Source organism: Alexandromys fortis, unplaced genomic scaffold (genome assembly GCF_014885135.2).
Source record: "Alexandromys fortis isolate MF-2015 unplaced genomic scaffold, M_Fortis_MF-2015_v1.1 scaffold_57, whole genome shotgun sequence".
NCBI lineage: Eukaryota > Metazoa > Chordata > Mammalia > Rodentia > Cricetidae > Alexandromys > Alexandromys fortis.
This window is the reverse complement of record NW_026067941.1, coordinates 3,350,808-3,372,659: the sequence shown is the minus strand read 5'-3', so window position 1 is coordinate 3,372,659 and position 21,852 is coordinate 3,350,808. Positions and strand designations below refer to the sequence as shown.

At 39.1% G+C, this 21,852-nt stretch overlaps 1 protein-coding gene across 8 annotated transcripts in view; it reads right to left on the bottom strand.

The window, feature by feature from the left end:
• The window catches only part of Agbl3 (AGBL carboxypeptidase 3), an 87,305-nt gene extending 68,312 nt beyond the window's left edge, over window positions 1-18,993 (bottom strand). For 4 of the 8 annotated variants that reach the window (XR_007592837.1, XM_050148010.1, XM_050148012.1 and 1 more), the window contains exons 1-4: window positions 17,315-18,993; window positions 16,340-16,400; window positions 13,072-13,257; window positions 1,047-1,154 (exon numbers count right to left, since the gene is read on the bottom strand). Coding sequence is in view for 6 of the 8 variants with exons in the window: in XM_050148010.1 (XP_050003967.1) it covers window positions 1,047-1,154; window positions 13,072-13,257; window positions 16,340-16,400; window positions 17,315-17,377 (418 nt within the window). In the remaining 2 variants the exon portion in view is untranslated. Of the gene's footprint in view, window positions 1-1,046; window positions 1,155-4,733; window positions 6,415-13,071; window positions 13,258-16,339; window positions 16,401-17,314 lie in introns of those variants that run through there. The other 4 variants (XR_007592838.1, XM_050148011.1, XM_050148016.1 and 1 more) reach the window with 4 other exon arrangements.
• Between the last annotated feature and the right edge of the window lie 2,859 nt (window positions 18,994-21,852).

The window sequence follows — 21,852 nt, the reverse complement described above, 5'->3', positions numbered from 1 at the left end:
TAACATTTGGCTATCGCCCACTGTGTTCTCTACTGGAAGCCACAGTGGCTTAGGAGTTGACTTCTCACTTAGTTACCGGCTGTAGGTCTAGAGACCATCCCACTTTCTGGAGACAGGCCATTTTCTGTTGATAGCCTCCTGTTGTCTCCTTCAGCTCTATCTGCTCTGTTGTAAATTCATTAAGTTTCTTCAGGTAAACTCCGACTAACCTAACCTAACCTCCTTATTGACCTAAACCACTTAAGTTTTCTAGTTACCTCATTTCAGTTATGTGTGAAAGATCATAGGTTAGTTATGCAAATATTTGAAAACGAAAGTTTAAAATTTGAGAAGTGCTTATCACTTCAGTGTTTGTATACATGTGAGTACATGATTTCTGGGACTGTCACTGCAGACAAACAGCCATTCTGAATTTTTCTTTAGCATGCTTGCTTTCTCAATATGTATGCTCTCTGGAAGCTACTTTAATATATAGAAACAATAAGATATCAAACTCTGATGAGGAAATTTCATAAGAGTCCCATAATTAGGACATTGACCCAGATTTCTGTTGAGTTACCAGCATGCATTATCTTAAAGGCAGACAAGACGTCTGCATTTGTAGAGCTCTCAAACATTAAAAACACTTTCCTAGAATGTAACTTTGGATCTTATTTGCAATATGGACTATTTTCTTTTCTTTCAAAGACGGTAACATTAAAAAAAATTCACCAAACAGAGATGAAATTAACAGAAAATCACTTGACTGATTTTTACAAACTGCAGATAGAGGGAATAATGACTTTGCGGATATCACTAGATTCATATTTGAAAACAAACAAAATATATTTCAGTCTCTAAGGAACTTTCCATTTAATGGATAGCATATTTAAAATATGTCTGCGAAAACAGAATCAGCACTAAACATCTGAATATGTAGTCATGCGTTATTAAGACAACAGGGACTTCCGAGTAATTTGAAGTTCCCTCTACAAACAACAAAAAGGTCTAAGACATTAAACCAGACATCCAGTTATATTTTACATCAGTGTGTTAAATATACCCACTGTCTTCAGCTAGATAAACCACAGTATCTTCCTTGGAGTTTGGGTAAACAGGTTCTATTTCCATGCCCGTTGGGACATATATCGGCTCAGGAAAAAAAGGAGTCCACTCTAAAAAAAAAAAAAGAGGGGAGAAGTAATTGAATATAACTTCAAAATAAATTTTAATATATGCTTTCAAATTACTCATTGATATATATGCAGCCTAAAAGTCAACGTTTTACAGAGGGCTAGTTTTTTTTTTTTATCAAGGATTCATCACAAGCAATAACATTGTCACACTGGATCAGAACTCATGACTGGATGTGCACCTTGTGCTAATTACTGTCCAGTTCAGCGGCAGTTATTTTATGCTGACAAGCTCTACAGTCAAGTTTCTAGTTCTCTTGAGTCCTCCATGCTATTTTACCCCTTCTCTAAGTGTCTTGCTCATTCCATTTTGTACTTTCTGCTTCTTCTGTTTTCAGCCTTTTGCTTGGTCCTCCCTTAAACTGGTAAACAGATTTGTTTCTTCTCTCCCCAGGAAGGGTGAATATTCTTAAGACTTCCACAAAACTTCCAGTTCCAATTGTTGTTGGGATTACACCAAATCTGTAGATTAGTTTGGGGATAATTTATGTCTTTAAAGAATGAGCCTTCCAAAACATGACTCTACTATCTCCCCTTATATTAGTTACTTTTAGTTTCTGCGATCAAACAACTGACAAACTTAAAGGAGCATTTGTTTTTGTTCGTGGTTTCAGTGGGTTCATCCATAATGGCAGGGAAGGCACAACAGAACAAGTCAGGTCCCATCATATCACATCATCGAGAGTCAGGGACCAGAGAAGGGATGCTGGTGCTCAGCATGCTGCTCCTTTCTTCTATCTGGTTCATAAGTCCATGCTGAGGTGCCATTTGCATTAGGAGAGTCTTTCCAGGCTCAGTTGGGCATTTCCTCTCTGTAAATGCCCTCTATTTACATAACTCTTAAAAAATTGCTACTGTTAATGTCTTATGGTTATACATAAGACTTCTATGTCCTTTGTTAGATTTATTTCTAGGTATGTTGTTTTCTAACTTATTTAGAAACAATTGGATATATGTGGAAAGCAAGCAACAGTAAACAAAAATTGTTCTCCTAAAATACTTTAGCAATACAGTACTAAATCCTTTCCAAACACTTGCATGTTCCTGACAAAGAAGAAATTCTCCCATACAACCATTAATATACCCATCAAGATCATAATTTTGGTCTGTTACTGCTGTCTAACCCTAAGATTCCAACAGAGGCTCTACCAGTTGTATCAGTAGTAAAATGATCTACTTTAAAATTGCACACAATTCTGTTTTTATTTGTACCTTTAATTTTTTGAAATACATTCTCATTCTGTATCTCAGGATGGTGTGGGAAGTCTGTCTATGTGTTGCTTTTATTGGTTAATGGATAAAGAAAGTGGCTTGACCTGATAGGGTAGAACAGAGTTAGGTGGGGAGAACTAAACTGAATGCTGGGAGGAAGCAGGGCAGAGTCAGAGAGCCACCATTGAGTTGCCGCCAGAGTCAGACATGCTGAAACTTAGCCGGTAAGCCACTGCCACATGGCGATAAACAGATTAATGGAGATGGGTTAAACTAAGATGTAAGAATTAGCCAATAAGAAGCTAGAGCTCAGGGCCAAATAGTGATTTAATGAATACAGTTTCTATGTGATTATTTATGTTCTGGGCAGCTGGGAACTAGTTAGCCAGGCGGCCAGGCATCCTAGAACTACCAAGCAGCCTTCATGCAACAAACTGGGCCCATTGTGTGGACAACTGCATCCACACAAAGCCTGAGTGAGCTTGGGAAGTAATTCTAGACAGAAAAGAATAGAATTAAGCACAGCTTATTGATAACAAGCATTTTTCTCAGGTGGGCTCTGCTTGCAAGAGGCAAGCACTCTCATTTAAGAGAAGCTTCCTGACTCAGCTTTAGCTGCAAAACCTTGCAGCTCTTTTAAGAGGCTCTGCCACAAAACATTTAAATGGTGTTTATGAATAGCCTACAGCATGCTTCTTGGTGGTGACAGGACCTTGAAACTCCATACAATTGTGGCAATAAACATGGCTCTGGCCAGTACCTCCACACTGAAGCTAGACTCTCAGAAAGCTAAAAAATGGGGTGGATCTAGCCATCAAAGCCATGGCTTTAACTCTAGCCATATTGCTTAGCAAATTAAAGACTCATATGGTCAGGAAAAGAGAGATATACAATAAAGAGAGATTCAAAGACAAGAAAACCTCTAAACAGTTTACAGTGTGTTAAAAATATATGTAGGCTTGGGAGAGAAAAGAAAAAAAGGATAAAGTCCTTAAAATAAAAAAGAGAGTGGTTGGCTGTGGTGACACACATCTTTAATCTCAGCCCTTGGGAGACAGAGGCAGGCAGATCTCTGTGAGTTCAAGGACCGCCTGGTCTACAGAGGGAGTTCCAGGACAGCTAAAGATACACAGAGAAGCCCTGTCTCAAAAAGCCAAAAGTTAAAAATATAGAAGAGGTTAAAATAAAGCCACGTAAAGATGAAAAATACACAGAGTCTGAATACTGTATGTTATTATGTTCTCTTTGAATTGTTTGAATGCTGAGGAAGGAGCAACAGCTGCTAAAAGATATTTGTTTATAAATGCTGGTGACTTAATCCAAGATAGGTATTGATCAAGGAAGGTTTGATCAAGGAAGACCCCCTGAGAAATCTCCAATAGGAACGGATGGCCCAGATGTCTGAGTTCTACATCCAGAACAGATTCAAGAGTGCTGCCTGAGATGATCAAGCCTCATAGGACACTCCAATAATGACTTGATCATAATTCTAAATTTTCTTTAGGTCCCCATCAGATTATCAATGTCCCTAGTCAGCAGGAAGCAACCTGGAAAACTATGCCCCCATTCCCCAAAAATGGACTATGCATAATTTTCCTCTGTTTAGAACGTTGGTTACAAGTTGTTATGGATAATGGTCAGGAGAAAAGCTAAACAAAGGATATTAGATTCAGAGTACTTTTTTTTAAAGGGAGGGGGAAGTGCTGTGGAACAATGGTCTTTTATCCTGTCACTTGTATTATTTTTAATAAAATGCTGATTCCAGGCAGGAAGCAGAGGCAGGGCAACTAGAATTCTGGGAAGAAGGAGGCTTCAGTCTGTAGTCATGACCCAGACACAGAAGAAGCAAAATGTGACTGCCTTGCTGAATAAGGTACCGAGCCACATGGGTAACACAGACAAGAATAATGGGCTGACATAAGTTGTAAGAATTAATAAGAGGTCTGAGGTACTAGGCCTACAGTTTACAACTAATGTAGACCTCAGTGAGATTTCTTTGGGACTTAACAACTGCGGGAACAGAAAACTCAGTCAACATCAGGGCTGACCTTGAACTTAGGGATCTTCCTATCTCATCTCCTGATGCTGCAATTACAGGTATGTGCTACCATATTGGATGTCAAATTATGTATTTAGCCTCTTTCCATCTGGAATAGTTTTTCAGTCTTACATGACTGATGTTTCTGAAAAGTACAGTCGTACTTTCAATTTCACCTAAGAGATGTGCAGAATAAAGACAATATTATCCTCACCCTTATAATAATAATAATAAAAAAGAATCCCAAACTGGATGAATTCCAAAATATTTTATTGAATCTACTACAGTATTGAAATTGCAGGCTATCTAGGTACTTCAAAATACGGGGCAAGACAGGTGGGCATCTGAAAGACAAAAACAGACCTGAGTACCTGTCTAAGATGCTGTCGACCTCACAGACTGTTAGCATAAATCGTGTGTGAAGCTCCTTCTCAGGGAGGAAAGATATAGGACACAGGTTATATCTGGGCTTTTCCTCCACTAACTTCTAACAAAACTCCATCAAGAGTCATCTATCTTTTATCTATAAAACAAGATACACAATCTAGAACACCCCGTACACCTGGGAAAGGGAACAGAATATACAACCTTTGCATAGAGGGCAACCATTTACATTGTTTACTTATTTTGTGTGTATGTGGACACACATATCCTACATGCATGAGGTCAGAGGACAGCTTGTGGGAATCAGCACTCACCTTCCACAACATGGGTTCTGGGGACTGAACTCACGTTTCTGGGTGTGGCAGCAAGTGCCTTTATACACTGAGTCATCTCATCTGCCCTGTGTTATTTTGTTTCTATGTATCTACAAATTCTCATTCCACACAAATACAGTCATATATTTTATTTTTAAGACAATCTTATTTTACATACCAATCCCAGTTCTTTCTCACTTATGTCCTCCTGCTCCCCCATCTTCTCACCACCCCACGCCCCTCACTCCTCAGAGAGGGTAAGGCTTCCCATGGGGCATCAGCAAAGTCTGACACATCATTTTGAGGCAGGGCCAAGGCCCTCCCCCTGTATCTAGGTTGAGCAAGGTATCCCTCCATAGGGAATGGGCTCCAAAGAGCCAGTTCATGCACTAGGGATACTGGTTCCACTGCTAGTGGCCCCACAAAACTGACCAAGCCATACAATTGTCACCCACATTCAGAGGGCCTAGTTTGGGTTTATTCAGGTTCTCCAGTTGTCAGTCCCAATAACTCAGGTCAGTAGTTTCTGTGGGTTTCCCTATGATGGTCTTGGCCCCTTTGCTCATAATATCGCTCCTCCCTCTCTATGGCTGGACTCCAGGAGTTCGTCCCAGTGTTTCTGTGGATCTCTGCATCTGCTTCCATCATATACTAGATGACGTTCTATGATGACAATTAAGGTAGTTATCAATATGATAAACACATGGCATTTATCCTTTTTTGTCTGACTTCTCAGCATGTTTGTAAGGTTCATTCATCTTGTAGCATGTGTTTAATACTTCATTCTTTTTATGGCTATTGATATTTCATTACATAGCTGCACCATGTTTATCTCTTTATGGACATCTAGATTGTGTTCATATTTTGGCTATTATGAATAACACTGTTATTGACATTCGTGAGTTTTTGTTTGGAGACATTTTCATTTCTCCTGGGTGTACTTAGGAGTGAAAAACGCTGACTGCACAGCTTTATGTTCTCTCCAGCGTATCATGCCTCCAGTGTCTCTGCATCCTCACCATTTGCTGTATCTGACTTTATAGTCCTAGTCATCCTTGTTCCTATAAAGTGGTATTATCGAGGTTTATTTTGGGGTTAAGCCCATTAAACCTCTCAGGGTATAGAAAGATTTGCTATGCAGGTAAAAACTGGCTAATTGGAATAAATCATTCACGTATGTTACTGCTACATGTTCTTTATTCCTTTGTACGAAGAAACAGCAAGAAGAGGAAGAAGAAGCATACGGGGTAATCTCCACGAGGGTTTTAGTTCTTATAGACATCGTTGGAGAATCCTATAGGTAAAACAATGATATAACACGCATTTTATGATCATAAAAAGGGGCAGGTAGAACCTGACAAAGCAGTGCTCTGGAACAGGTGACACCATCCAGGAATGGGCCAGCATCCAAGGGGAAATACCTGACATTCCAAACCATTAGATAAAGTTACTAAATGTCCCTGAACCTGGACTTTACCCCTGTCCAGACCTGTGTCTTGTAAAGGCAGGGCATACTATCTTCCTGCTCAGTACCTGTCTTCTATAGAAATTTCAATGTTGTCTGTTAGTAAGTAATTTTGTGGGACTGACTCTACATAAATGTAACTGTTAGAACAAAGAGTGAATACTATCGCTCTACGGCCTCATGGTGTGGGGGAATGGAAAGGTCATTCTGTTGCCTGTGTAGAAGAAGTTATACTGCTGAGGTGTTTTGGGAATACATCCTATTTTGAAGGGAGTATTATGGTCTCACAAAGTTTTTACAGATATGACAGCGACTTTCCCAAAAGACAAGTGTTCCCACAGCTCTGCAAAATGAGTTATTCCATGTGGACATGCACATATACACTTCCCGTGGAACAGTCTATTGGTCTGTCCTCTGTACATTTACTGTGTTGTCTTGTGGGCTCCAAAATGGTACCTCAGTGTAGCATCAATTTGCTTGATGGCTAGGATGTCAAATATCTTTTTAAGTGTTTACTGGCAGTATGTTTAACTTCTATGAAGTAATGTCTTACTAATTTTTTGCATGGATTTTCAAAGTGAGGCTCTGATGACAGAAGTATGTCTTTAGAAGTCATTTGTTATAGGAACATTTATATGTCTCTATAGAACTACAAAATATTAGGTTTTCTCCTAGACCCAGGACCTATCTAGTCTCAGGTTCTTACCACTTTAGTACTTTCAGGTATAGGTTCCAATTCAAGGAGTAGGCCTTAAATCAAATAAAAAAAGTGCTCATCCCGAAAAAAAAAAGTGCTTGGTCACTCCCATAAACATCTGTGTTATGACTGCACCAGTATAGCTTGTAGGCAGGTTTCTGTTGTAGGCTGCAAGGTTTGTAGCTGGGTAACAGGGACAATAATTACCTTGTACATGCTTTTATTGGTTAATGAATAAAGAGGCTACTTGGGCCTGTGGCAAGGCAGATTAGAGATTGGGGGGGGGCAACAGGGGACAGACTAAAATGCTGGGAGAAAGTAGACAGAGTTAGAGAGATGCCATGTAGCTGCCTAAGGAAAAAGATGGCTGCTGGAGCCACCCCCTGGAACCTTGTTGGTAAGCCACAAGCCTTATAGTAAAATACAAAATAATGGAAATGAGTTAGTTTAAGAAATAGGAGCTAGTTGGCAATATGCCTAAGTGATTGGCTAAGCAGTGTTGTAATTAACATAGTCTCTGTGTGATTATTTAGGGTCTGGGAGGATGGGAAATGGACAAGCAGCCTTTACCTACAAAATCTATCATAACTATTATAAAAAGATTGGCCTATACGAGCTAATATGGAAAGACTTTCACAATAGACAACTGTGTATACAACTGGGCTAGAGAAATGTCCCATCTTACCTACATGGCACACTGGATGTCTAACTTCGACTCTTGGCTAAGAAAAGGACAGTGAGATTAGTAGATGAGCTGTTTAAGGTTTTAGACTGCTCTGGTAACCCCAAAAAGTTTATAAACTGATGGCTTTCATTTGGCAGTACATTTAAACAATCTGTTTTAACCACATGAAAGGAGAGGCACAAAACTTTGTTTTGATTTGCCTTAGTTTCTGAGGTAGAACAATTCACTGCATACATGTTGTTTTAATCAGAAGTGTGTGTGTGTGTGTGTGAGAGAGAGAGAGAGAGAGAGGAGAGAGAAGAGAGAAGAGAGAGGAGAGAGAGAGAATTGAGACTCTGGGGAGCTTGTACCAGGAGGATGCCTGCCTTCTGGGCTCCAGCATTAGCCAGAAGCCTCTTTGTTTTGCTACACCATTCCTCTACCTTTGAATAAAAGCAATCTGCAAGTGGAACTCTGTTTAGTCTTATATGTCCTGTCAAGTACTTAAACTTGTTTAAAAAAGCAATCTCAAAGGAATGTGCAAAACTTTGGAAAAGACTTTCTGAAATGATAGCAAGTAGGAAAAGCTGTTAAAGACAGTTGGGAGTAGATTCCCAATGTTTCCTACAGAAAGGATGCACTAGATGTTGCAGCTTGATAACCTGCACAACCCGCAAATGTTACAGGACTCAGGCTGAAGCAAAGAACACGGCACAGCCCCAAACAAAGCTCTCACCCAGTATGAGTCTACCATGCACGAAGTGTGTCACTAGTAGCTGTGAAGCTTCCATCATTACTCCAGGGTCCTTGGGAAACCAATGTTGAGAACGGCTGCATCTGACCTACATCATGGAGTGCTTGCATCTTCATTTATAGTGGAAGTTGGGCTCATAAAGCTCAAAGTCTATTTGCCATGTAAGACGCCTAAAAAATGGCACCAGTGAATTGAACTATTCTTAAAAACGGGAGTTTGGTATGAAAATATATTTGGAATTAGTAAAAGCCAGAAATAGGACTGCTCTAACCTGAAAGCACAGAACTGGGAGTGTATCAGGTAACCAGGGTGTAGAGACTTTTTTCCATCCCGAGGCACTGATGTTAATCTAATCACAAAGGACTAAATGAAGGTTGGAAATTAAGTGTAAGAACAGGATGCACCAAGGATGGAAAAGTGAGTTGTCCAGCTTGGGGGAGAGATATTTACTAAACGGAATCAGCATGGGGCAGGGACAAGCTGGAAATCAGTGATGTACTGGGGATTTACTTTCTTCTCCCCTTTGGGTCTCTTACCACTCCCACAGAAGAGAACATAGACAGAGGCCACAGGAAAAGCAGGAAGGGTGTTCCTTCTCAGCTCCAATTCCCTTCTTACTCACACAGCTACAAAAAGATTATGAAACAGAAGCAAGACATAAGAAGGACTTGAGGAAGAGTTAAGATTTAGTGTGTTGTGGTGGTCAGCAGGAGATACCTTAAACCATGGAAAATAGACACTAAAGTCATCTCTGTAAATAAATGGTGCTTATAGTAGTAAGCATGAATTCTTAGTGTATTTCTAGACCTATAATTTGGAAGTCAAGATGGAAAAAAAAACTCTAAATTTGTTACAATGTGTTTAAAAATATAGATAGGTTTGGGAGAGAAAAGAAAAAATTTGGCTTTCTTCTCTATAAGCAAAACCACTATCCTTTTTGCTTCTCTATGTCCTCTATCTGTTGACTGTCTATCTTGCTATGATACCTATCTATCTAAAACCAGATAATGTAAGAATAAAATTTAGCTTTTAAGAACTCCTTGCCGGATTGTGGTGATGCATACCTTTAATTTCAGTACTTGGGATGCAGGGACAACAGATGCTGTGGAATAATCCTTCTGTACACTGTGAAAATGTGTTGTTCTTATTGTTAATAAAAAGCTGAGTGGCCAAAAACTAGGCAGGATTTTCAGGGCAAAGAGAATGCTAGGAAGAAAGGTGGAGTCTGAGGAGTGTTGAGCCATATGTAGAAGCAGCAACATGGGAATTTCGTAGAAGAGGTAAATGAGCCTTGGGGCAGCATAAAGATTAATAGAAATGGGTTAATTTAAGTTCTAAGAGCTGGATGGAGATAAGCCTAAGCTATTGGCTGAGCATTTATAATTAATAATGTCTCTGAGTATGTTTTTTGGGAGTGGCTGCCAGAACAAAGAAAAACTCCACCTTCAAATGGCACCCACTGTCGGGCCATATAGATCCACATAAAACCTGAGAAAGCTTTAAAAAGGTCCTAAACAGATGGGTGGTGATGGTGGCACATGGCTTTAATCCCAGCACCTGGGATGCAGAGGCAGAGGGATCTCTGTGAGTTCAAGGTCAGCTTGTCTACAGAGCAAGTTCCAGGACAGGCTCCAAAGTTATAGAGAAACCCTGTCTCAAAAAACCAAACCAAACAAACAAATGAGACCAAGGTTCTAAACACACAAAAATGGAGCCAAATGCAGCTTCCTAGTCTCAAGTCTCTCATGCCAGCTGTAGTACAGAGACGCATCTCCTGGCAGCTGGCTCTGGGAGGATCTACACATTGGATTATGAAAGCTGATGAATTAAACCAACACATATATTTTAAAACTGTTGACTTCAAAATGGAAGTTAAAAGATATGTTACTTTGGGGAAGAGGTTATGCTTTGTTTCTATTGGAAATGAGAAGCTGTCAATTTATTCTAGGTTGATATGTATCAGGTCTGATCAGGAAGACACCCTCCCCTCAAAAATCCTGGCTACAAACATAAAGAATAAACCTAAAAAAAACCCTACAAAATGCATAACACATATTTTACCTACTCAAACATAAAACAAAAAAATCTTTGACTAATTTGTGTACAATGCACAGTTTATACTTGTACTAATACCGATATGTATATTACCTTTAAAAGTTTATGTATTTTGAGAGTAAGGGGACCAGACACCAATGAAAACAAATGGCCCAGGTGGATCCAAAAATCTCAAAATGCCTCTGTTACAGTCTCCTCAGAGTTTTGTATCCAGAATAGTTTTAAGGCTGCTGGCTGAGATGGTCCAGCCCCATAGACTACTCCAACTAACACTTAACCATTATCCTGAATTTTCTCAGGGTCCCCAAGAATGCCAATGCCCCCTGACACCAGGAAGCAGTCTAGAGAAAACAACACCTACATTCCAGAAAGATCAGTTATGGATGTTTGTTATCATTTAAGGAGGGCTGGTTACAAGTTGTTATTGGTTATAGTCAGAAAAAAGCTAAATAAGAGTTAAATTCAAAGATTTATTTTTTAAGGAAAAAAGGGGGACATTATATAGGAATAATATGAAAAGGGCAGATTATTGAATCTACTTTAATCCAAAACCAACTAATAATCTCAAAATATTTTACAGCCAGATATACCTATCACTGGGTAACATCACATCCTTTTGAGTTAAAGACTAAATAGTTAAACTTATAGCTTTCTTTAGTTTTGTTAAAAGGTAAATCAGGTATAAAACTTTAGACTCACAAAATTTAGATAAGAGTATTTTCTCTAATTTTGCCAAATATAAATAGACTGGATATTGTTAATTGTAATTCTTACTTGATACCTGTTTCTGTTATATATAGTTTTACTATATTAAGGTTAAAACCTTCCTTTTTAATTAAACAAAAAGAGGGGAAATGCTGTAGAATAATCCTTCTGTACACAACGTTTTCACAATGTGTTGATCTCATTGTTAATAAAAGTTGATTGGTTGACAGCTAGACAGGATTTTTGGGGCAAAGAGAATGCTGGGAAGAAGGGTGGCATCTGGAAAGTCGCAAGCCAGATGCAGAAGAAGCAACATGGGAATTTTGCAGATGAGGTAAATGAACCTTGGGACACCACATAGAGAAAGAGAGATGGGTTAGTTTAAGTTCTAAGAGCTGGATGGAGACAAGCCTAAGCTATTGGCTGAGCATTTACAATTAATAGTAAGTTTCTGTGTGGTTATTTGAGGGACGGCTGTCGAGACCCAGAAAAACTCTACTTACAGGCTCTCTCTCTGAGTTCTGACTTTGAGGCCAGTTTGGTCTACAGATTGAGTTCCAGGATAGTCAGGGCTACACAGAGAATCCCCGTGTTGAAAAAAAAAAAAAAACTAAAACAAACAAACTCCTGAGTGGCATTTAACTTCAGTAGGCACTGTAATAAGTACAGACAGCTTTTAATTTTATCCATTCACAAATATTTTATTAGATTTCTACATGGTAATAGCACATGTGGACTTTACAATCAACAACAGGAAAATAGCAGTGGGAAGTTGCAGGGCAATGAGGGTTTTTTGACTGCCTTTATCTCATTGTCATTGACTATGGACATTAAGTCTATGAGCTCTTTCCAGGACAGTAGAAAATGAATTTGGGAATGCACACATAAAGAAACAAAAAAATACACTTTAGACAAGTCTTCTATAGCTCATCCCTATCTACTGAAGAAAAGAAACAGAAAGTGGAAAAGAAAAAAGGCAAAGACAAAATGGTTTAAGGAGTTAGACAATCAAAGAGGAACAGAAACAGCAACAAGACAAGCATCAGCAAAGATACAGTGAGAAGAGACTGGGAGCCAGGATGAGAGAGTTCTATGACACTGGCAGAAGCCCAGCATGGCTGACTATGGTATTACATCTTTTGGAATTATTCAAAGCTGGTATAGATCTGGGACATTTGTTTATTTGAAATAGGATCTGGGAATATACAGCCCAGGGTAGCCTTGAACTTGCAATCCTCTGCCTCAGCCTCCTGTGTGCTGTATATCACTGTGCCCAGTTCTGGTATACATTTTAAATCCTTCTATTTAAGCACAGTGAAATGAGAATAATCTGAACTGTGATGTCCATAAGTATAAAATGCATACCAGATTTGGGTGACTTTGTGTAAAAATATAGTAAAATATTCTTGATAAGCTTTAATTAAATAGACTACATTTTAAAATTAATTCTACTTTTAAACCTGCATAGCAAATAGGAAATTTTTATTTATGCACATAGCTTATGTTATATTTCTGGAATGCAGCTGTTAACATCATTAGTTTCTTCATTAATATCAAAATGATAAAAATAAGTTTGCTAATTCTGAACCCCCAAGACCTCTAAAAACATACCAATATGCTGGACTTTTTCATCAATGACCTCACAGTGGTATGGCCACCGTGTTGGGCTCAGTGGACCAGAAGAAGAGACACCATATAAATCCCGTGGTTCACGGAGGCGTGGTACCCATCTTCCTAGCTGATACTCAAATAAAATCTGTGTAGTTCGAGGGAAGAATGGGTCACCAATAGAATCTGCTGAAGAAAGATTAAAATACAGTCATGAGTAACCACAAAGAAATCCCCAATTCCTACCTGTTACACATAGTTCTTCTTTTCCTTTTAATCTACTTAATTTATGTATTTTATAGATATCATTTTAACTAATAATCATGACATTCTAAATATCTAAACGAAATTTTGTGACAACTGATTTTCATAATAGCTAAAAATGTTAACCTATATATGATTTCTTACCAATACTTACATAATGTCTGTTTCTTGCAGCTTCTCTAGCAGATCATCTAAATTTGACTTTTACATGTGAGTGCAAGAACCTGTGGAGCCCAGAGGACAACCTTTGTTTTGGTGTCATCCTAGGAACACTGTCCCCCTCCACAGAGACAGGGTCTCTCCCTGGCCCAGAACCTACCAATTAGGCTGGACTGACTCTCCAGTGAGCCCTACAGTTTTCCATTGCTGGGACTGCAAGTGCAGACATTGCTAGGACTTGAACTCAGGTCCTCATATTTTTAACAAATGATCTATTTCTCAAAGCCCTGTATTTGACTTAACCATACTATTTGCCCAGTGAGTTAAATATAGTCACTAACTATAACTTCACACTTACTGGAACTGTATTCCTAAAGGGTGCTAGTGTTCTCTTAGTCACAAATTTTTCACTGTGTGAGCCAGCCGCAGGAGTGTGGTTCATATGGTTATTATGGGTCTTCCCTCAGCAGGCAATGCAGTGACCCCTTCTATCAGTAATTGCATGGCATTTGTTTGATGTGCAATTCCTTCTAAGTTTATCTCCCTTCTTTCATATGACTCTAGGACCTGGGAGCTAACCTCCAGGGACTTTCCACCAGGATCACAATTCAGCTTCACTTTAAACAATCAACTCTTTGCTTTCCTTAGGAAGTAACTTTTGAAGTCTTCCCTTTATGTGTGGCTTGACAGTGTTTCCAAACCCTTTCAGGTTTTAAGTACCCAATTTATGCACTGTTGTTGCCCAAATCATCTCCTTAAATGTGTCAAAGTTACAATTTAATTGGCTTTACCCAAATAGGATCATGTTAAACATATGACTGTGACTTTATTTAATATGTATCAAAGATAAATATCTACACTGATCCTTTAGATTTATTTTTATATGGCTATTAGAATTCACTTGTGGCTCTTTACTAATTATGTTTCTTTACTTATAAAAGCAATCCTTACGAGCATAGTACAATATATACTTTCAACACAATGTGATGTGTTTTTTTAAATAATTTTCCTATTGTTTGATATTCAGATTGTTTCTGTTGACTCAATTAGAGAAAGTGAAAAAATACTTGTTCCAGTATTACCAAAATATCCCATTTAAAGCTGTGATTTACAACATTAACAGTGACTCATGAGCCCAGGGATAGAAAGATGGGATTTATTACACGGTGAAGTTAACATGTCTAATATGTAGTAAAGGTGACATTTCAAATCAGTGATTAAAAGCGATAAATTTCAATAAATGCCACAGATTACAAAGTGACAATCTAGCTATTTATGAAATAAAAATAAAACCTACTCATGTGAAAAACTATATTATCAAAATTCAGATTAACATAGACAAGTACTTAAGAATTTTTCTGATGAGTATACTCATGACCTTGGGGTAGAGAAAATCTTTGTAATTTGAATAGATAAAAATAAAGAGCCATAAATGAATACTGATAAACTCAACTACATCAAAATAATTCTAAATGATGGAAGAAATATAAGCAAAAATCAAAGAATTACCATGGATGGGTAATTCATAAAAGGGAATATAATTGATAATAAGCCTGTAAAATAACTCTCAATTTCTCTAACAATATACCAGTTAAAACAAGGAGTTATATCCTGTTTTCTATTAAACAGTAAAGCTAAAACACCAAACCAAAATAAACAAAAATCCAAACAGGCGCAGGGAAGCATCACAGAACAGCACTATACAACTTCCACTAGTATAGGTATATGTATATAGGTATAATATGTATATACACACCTATACACACTTTATATATATGCACATATACTACATATGTATGTATATACACATACATCACTTGTAAAGAGAAAAATAGAGAAAGATACATACTATGCTGGTTGGTTTTTGTCAAGTCAACACAAACCTAGACACATTTGGGAAGATGAAACCCTGAGAAAATGCCTCCACAACACTGGTAAGGAGGCAAGTCTGTGGAGCAAATTTCTGGATTAATGACTGATGTGAGAGGGCCCAGGTCACTGGTGGAGTTGCCATCACTGGGCAAGTGGTTCTGGATGGTATAAGAAAGCAAATTCAGCAAGCAAGTAAGCAGCATTCCTCCGTGGCTTCTGCTTTGGTTACTGCCTCCAGCTCAGTTCCTCGGGTTCCTCCCTGACTTCCCTTAGTAATGGAGTGTGATCTGAGAGTAAGAAGATGAAACAAATCCTTTCCTTCCCAAGCTGCTTTTGCTCATGATATTGTCACAGACACAGAAACGTAATGACACATGCCAACTTAAGAAGAGTACCTATCTTAAAGTGAAGATTTCAGCATGGGGGTAAAAGACAAGTAAACTGGCTTTAACACCAGTATTGGACTGCGATATATATGTAAATATTTACTGGAAATATTTTAGAATTTGACAGTACAACTATAAACGTATACATTAAAAAATTCAGTATACATCAAGATGCCCATACACACATATCTAAATACTTGCGAATGGATAACCTAATTTTAAAAACTACTTATGCAACTATACATTACTGAAGTAAATATGCATTTCCAATACATCATGCCTGTTATATCTTATATCTTTAAAACATTTCTATTTTTGAATAAAATGAAAAGGTAACTCCTTATGTTAAACAGTTCTTCACAAAATAATCACGGTTTCCATTTAATTTCATTCATTACTTTCTAATATTAACCAGGTCTACTTAAAACAGTCCTGAAAGTTTAAACCCCAAAGTGGATGTATTTCTTCCTCCCTGCCCACCAGAATAATCACTGTTATACTAAATCTACATTGCTTTTTCAGTTTCCTTATCCTACTTCTTATAAGGTTCCACGGCGAAAGGAGGAAAGTACAAATAGATGGGCTCAAACCTGCTAGTAGTGCACACCGATGAATATCATCGCTTACAAATTTCACAAACGCAACCTCATCCTGAAACAAAAGAGTTTTAAAACTTAAGGACCAATAATATCAAAACCTGGAGTTTTGTTTAACATCAACTTCAATACTTGGGATTGTCTTTAATCTTTAATAAATGAAAGACTCCAGTGATTATTTGATTTATATTCTGACTCCAAAGCAGTAATTCCAATCCGCTGGAACCTTAAAATTTGCATCTTTATCCCTCCTCTTCCACAGGTTATGACCATAATAATGACTGCAGAGAAGGAATAAAGTTTAAATATTCCTGGATCACCTGGGAAAACAGTTGGAGAATGAGAACTCAAGAAAAAAAGAAAAGAAAAAAGAAAAGTATGGACTTAGAGAACTGTCTATCATTTTGGAAAGATTTTGGGACTTTAAACATATTCTAATTTATACTTTAAAAGGGAACATCTTAGAGAAGGTTGCAGGAACAGACACGCATTCTCAGTTCAGTTCTACCCCCTTCCCTGTTCTGTTACCAGCCACACTGCTGTACTGTGGTGAAGCACGTGATCACTGGCTGGAACCCCAGTGGTTCTAGTATGGGGCATAGTACGCTGTAACATGATCAGCACAAGGAATTAAGTAGATATGGATTGGAAAAATAAAATCCCTAAAAATACATACATAAATTGTAATAAAATCCTGAATCATCTTATCCAAGTATTTTTTCAAGAAAAATCACTCCCTCCAATCCTTCCCATTCCCCTCCACACTTTCAGGTTGATAGTCTCTTCAAGATATTTTTTTAGATGGGATATATTACACAATAAGTTTTTCAGTCAAGCTTTTTTCTAACCTTCAAGACAATGACATCATCCTTTAGTTTAGTTTTAGATCACATTAATTCTACCATGTTTTAATTGGGAATATAAGCTTTACAATACATTTTATCTCAAATTATGTAAAGAAAGACATACCGATTCATCATAATCGCTGATACTTCTGTCTGAATAGTCTTCCTCCTCTGAGTCTTCTGACATCTCTCCTAGTGTCTGCCTTGAACTTTCACTTAGTATGTGAGGAGGCTGTAGAAGTTCTAAGGAAACTATTGGGCAGCTTTTCTCTTAAGCCTAGGTGTTCTACATTAGCTGACTACTCCAAACACATTCAACTGTATTTAATTAACAGTGACAGAGCTCTAAAATCTAAATTAATAAGGAGACAGGAAATTAATTACAATTTCAAAGATTTGAAGAAATTATCAGTATCCCAATAAGGACAAGCCCAAGCCCACTAACTGGTTATACAACACCAAATGGCCAGTCCTATAAATCTATGCATACGAGCAACATTCAGCAGACTCCTACAGTTGGCATCTCTGTTTTCTTCGCACACACACACACACATAAGGATAATAATGAGAGGCAATGGTTCTGAGAATATTGGAAGGGGAGTAAATAAGGTAACTATATTTTAATTAAATAAAACAATCAAAATGAAGACCAAAGATGAGTGGACAGGGACCAGGAAGGTGAATCTGGGAGGAGATGGAGAGGGCCAGCTAAATTTATACCCTGTTATGAAGAAAAATAAAACTGAAGAAGTCTTTTTTAAAAATAGACAAATCATGTAAATAATTTAGTTGAAAAATTTTCACGGTACATAGCCAAGCCATTTACACGTTATATTTATAATTAAACACTACAGAACTATAGTATATTCAGGATTATCTTCAGGCATTAAAATTAGGCAAGAAAAAGTATGATTAGTCAGGCAATATAATGTAGCAATAGTTTAAATTTTTCCCTTCCTCCTTAACTTTCAATGACTCAAAAGCTTCAGTGTCTAACACTTGAGTTTCTCTTTAATTCTGATCATTTACTGTATAGTTAACTTAATTACATTATTAGCATTCTATCAAAGGTTCTATCAAAAGGTTCTGTTGGGAGAGGAACACTGTTGCTTCCAGCCAAACCTGTTCCCAAGCAACTGAATGAGCGAAAATCATTGCCAAGATTTTACACTCTGGAGGCTACCAAAGGGATCTCCCAATTTCACAACTACTGGTTTATGTTACCTATAGAAACAAAAGTTCAGGAGCGTGGACGGCACGCAACTGATCACACTTCACAACCCTTGTTTGAGTTGTTTAGAAAAGAGCGTGTTTGGGGGCGCTGACCGCACAGAAAGCCTCGCAAGCTTCAACATAAACAACAACAACCACCTCCAAGAAATCTGTTTCTAGATGACACATCAGGGCGGAGGCTGACGCTCCAGCCCCGGATGACAGCTCGAAACAGGGACAACCCGCCTGCAGGCACCCGGCGGCCGTCTCCTGCACGGACGCTGGGGGCTTGAAGCCTGCGGCCCCCGGGTGCCTGCAGAGGCGGCGAACGAGGAGGCGCGCGGTCCCGCCAGGCCTTCTCGGTGGGGTGGACCGCAGGGCCACGCCGAACCCGCCCCCCGCACACTCACTCCGGCCCCGCGCCGCCCCGCGCCTCCGGGAGCATTGCTCGCGTTCCCCTGCCTAAGCGGCGCCTCTGCCGCCCGCCTCGCCCCCTCGGTCGTTCCACCCTTGCCGGGAGAGTACTTCAGGACGCCCCCTAGACCGCCGGAGACGACCGAGCCCGAGGAGACGCCACCGTAATTCAGCGGCCGCAGGCACGCCCTCCATGGGGAGCGGGCCGCTTGTTGCCGGGGCAACGGCTGTACACCCGCGAGACTTCGGGCAGCGCTGGGGATTTGCCTAGCGACCCGCACGGAGGTAGTGCGGTTTGGGGCGGGAGAGGGAAGCCAGCGAAGATGGGAACTCTGGGTTTGGCTTCAGGGTAATCATTCGCTACCTGGAGGTTTGGACAGGTTTTGAGTTATGCAGGTTGGAAGGACGATTTAGCACTGGGGGAGGCGCGACAGCAATTTGTTCTGAGTGACAGCGGATTGTTTGCTAGTTTCCTGCGCTGAGAAGGCAGTAGAACAAACTGTTGAAGACTTGTGTCTTAATGCTCTTTTAATTTCTATCAGCTTGACCTTGGGGTTAATTTTCTGGACTAAACTTCCTTCAACCATAAAAAGAATGCATTAATTGTACTAGGAGTTAAAAGGTTGAGTTACGCCGGGCGGTGGTGGCGCACGCCTTTAATCGCAGCACATCTTTGAGTTCGAGGCCAGCCTGGTCTACGTGAGCTAGTTCCAGGACAGGCTCCAAAGCTACAAAGAAACCCTATCTCGAAAAAACATAAAAAAAAAAAGTTGAGTTCCATTCTGCATAATTCTGTTCTTATTCTGGAAATGAGACTTAACGACTTGATTTGAAGGAGTCATGGTTATATAAGGGCAGACTCTTAAAAGGTTTCATTAGATTAGAAATCCTTTATTAGTCAACATTTTACACGTAAAAAAATCTTTTTTTTTCTTTTTAAAACCATATTTAAGTCAGTAAGATATTCCCATATCAGATTTAGGAACTTTTTTCGTGTACATCCCATACCAATTATTAGTCATCTTTAACTCTGTTGGATAATACAGTTGGAACAGTTTTCCAAGTAAAGTTAAAAGGAAAACAACCCATAAAGACAACAAATGAATAGGTGCTTGGTGCCCTTGTGAGCCACGTTATATGACTTGAGACTTGTGACGTTTTACAAACACGATGACAGGCTTGAAACCTAAAGGGAGACGTGGTTTTGTTTGTTTAAGCATGGAAATGGAATAGTTAGCATCTCTAGATTTGCTAAGTTTCTGAAAATCTGTTTTGGTTAGCAATCCAAAATCCTGGGACTTGTTGGTTTTTTTTTTTTCCACTGACCTGAGGAAATAAAGTCTACCTTAGATCATGATGGTTTGAAAAATAATCTCCATAATTAGCCCTGCTTGGTTTCGGACCTTATGCACATGTACATCTCTAAAGGTGGCATGCTCGGAGAATCTCGGCTATGGGTCGAGGGTACCCTCAAAGGTCCAGGGGCTGAAATTGAATTGCCATTGTGGAACTGTAAGGACAGAACTTAACCCTGCTAGTGTTTGTATGTGGGGCCATTCAGAGCTAAGTAAGATGAAATGAGACCATCAAGGTGGAGCCCTCATAATTACGACTTAGTGGCTTTATAAGAGAGATCCGAGGAGACATGCTCCCTGTTTCTGGTCTCTGCCAGCAAGACCATTACCAAATGTGTTCCCTTGACCTAGAACCATAGCCAAATTAGACCTCTTTTCTTTAAACTTACCCAGCCAGTGGTATTGTATTATTAAACACAGTACATGGGCTAAGACAGTCTTTATATATGGAATCTATTTTTGTTGTTGTTGTCGTTATTGCTGGACTTTAGTCATCGATAAAGGCCATAGGCTGTCAGGTTCACAAGATGAAGCTCTGAGAAATGACCCAACCAGGTATGAAGAGGTAAAGATGGGACTTAAATTATATATATCATTTATATATAACTATATATATGTATATATACATACACACACATATATGTATGTGTGTATATATGTGTGCACATTAACATGTCAATGAGTCTTTATAGAGGAGAATTATGTTAGTGCATAAGAAAATTACTTAGAAATTCAGTGAACTTTGAAAATCACATTCATTCTTTGTGCATCTGATCTTCCCTGGCCATTTCACATCATGGACTATTGGCAGTACAAGGCTATTGCAGGGAGCAGAACAGTTTTCCATGGAGATTACATGCTAATGGGGAAAACCAGAGAAAGCAATAGAACCATGCCAATGGAAATGACTATGAAGAGAAATAAGGAACATTGCAAGTGTTGGGGGTGGGTAGCTTGGCAGAGCAGGGAAGTCCTCGGCCCAGGTGGTGTCTGAACTGGAGAATACACACGTGCATGGTGAGAGAAGACCTTGCTGAGGTGGAAGAAGCAGCAAGGACAAAGCCTACGAAAGAAGTGCTGGCTGGAGCTAGTGTCGTTTTAAAGAGATGTCATATGGATTTTCTCTCCTCCAGGTAAATTTAAAATACCTTTGAAGCATCCACTTTAAATGTTTAAAAATGAGTTTTTAAAAATTATTTTTATTGCATTTGGAGGGAGGCATGTGTGGCACAGTGCATGTGTGGAGGTCCAGGGACAACCCACAGGAGTCTTTTCTTCTTTCCTGTGGACCCTGGGAATCGAACTCGGGTCGTCAGGCTTGGTGGTAAGTCCTTTCCCCACTAAACTGTCATCCAGTTTTACATGTTTAATTTAAAAATTGTTTTTTTAAAAAATTGATTTCAGACAGTAGCACATACTAGAAATTAAATTCTCCGCCCTCAAGTTAAAATGAAAATAAGGCCTGGGATAAACTCAAGGACTTGCTGAGTTTTGTTCCCGTCTCTGTGATCTCACCACTGAAAGCTACCGGACAGACTCAGAGCCAGGCTACCTTTTCAGGAGGCAGATGTAGCCTGCGTAACTTTCCTTCTACTTTCATACGGCAGTAGGACTCACAATATTCAAAACAAGAAACGAAGAGTAAGAAAAGAGGAAAAGGAGACGAAGGCTGTATGACCAC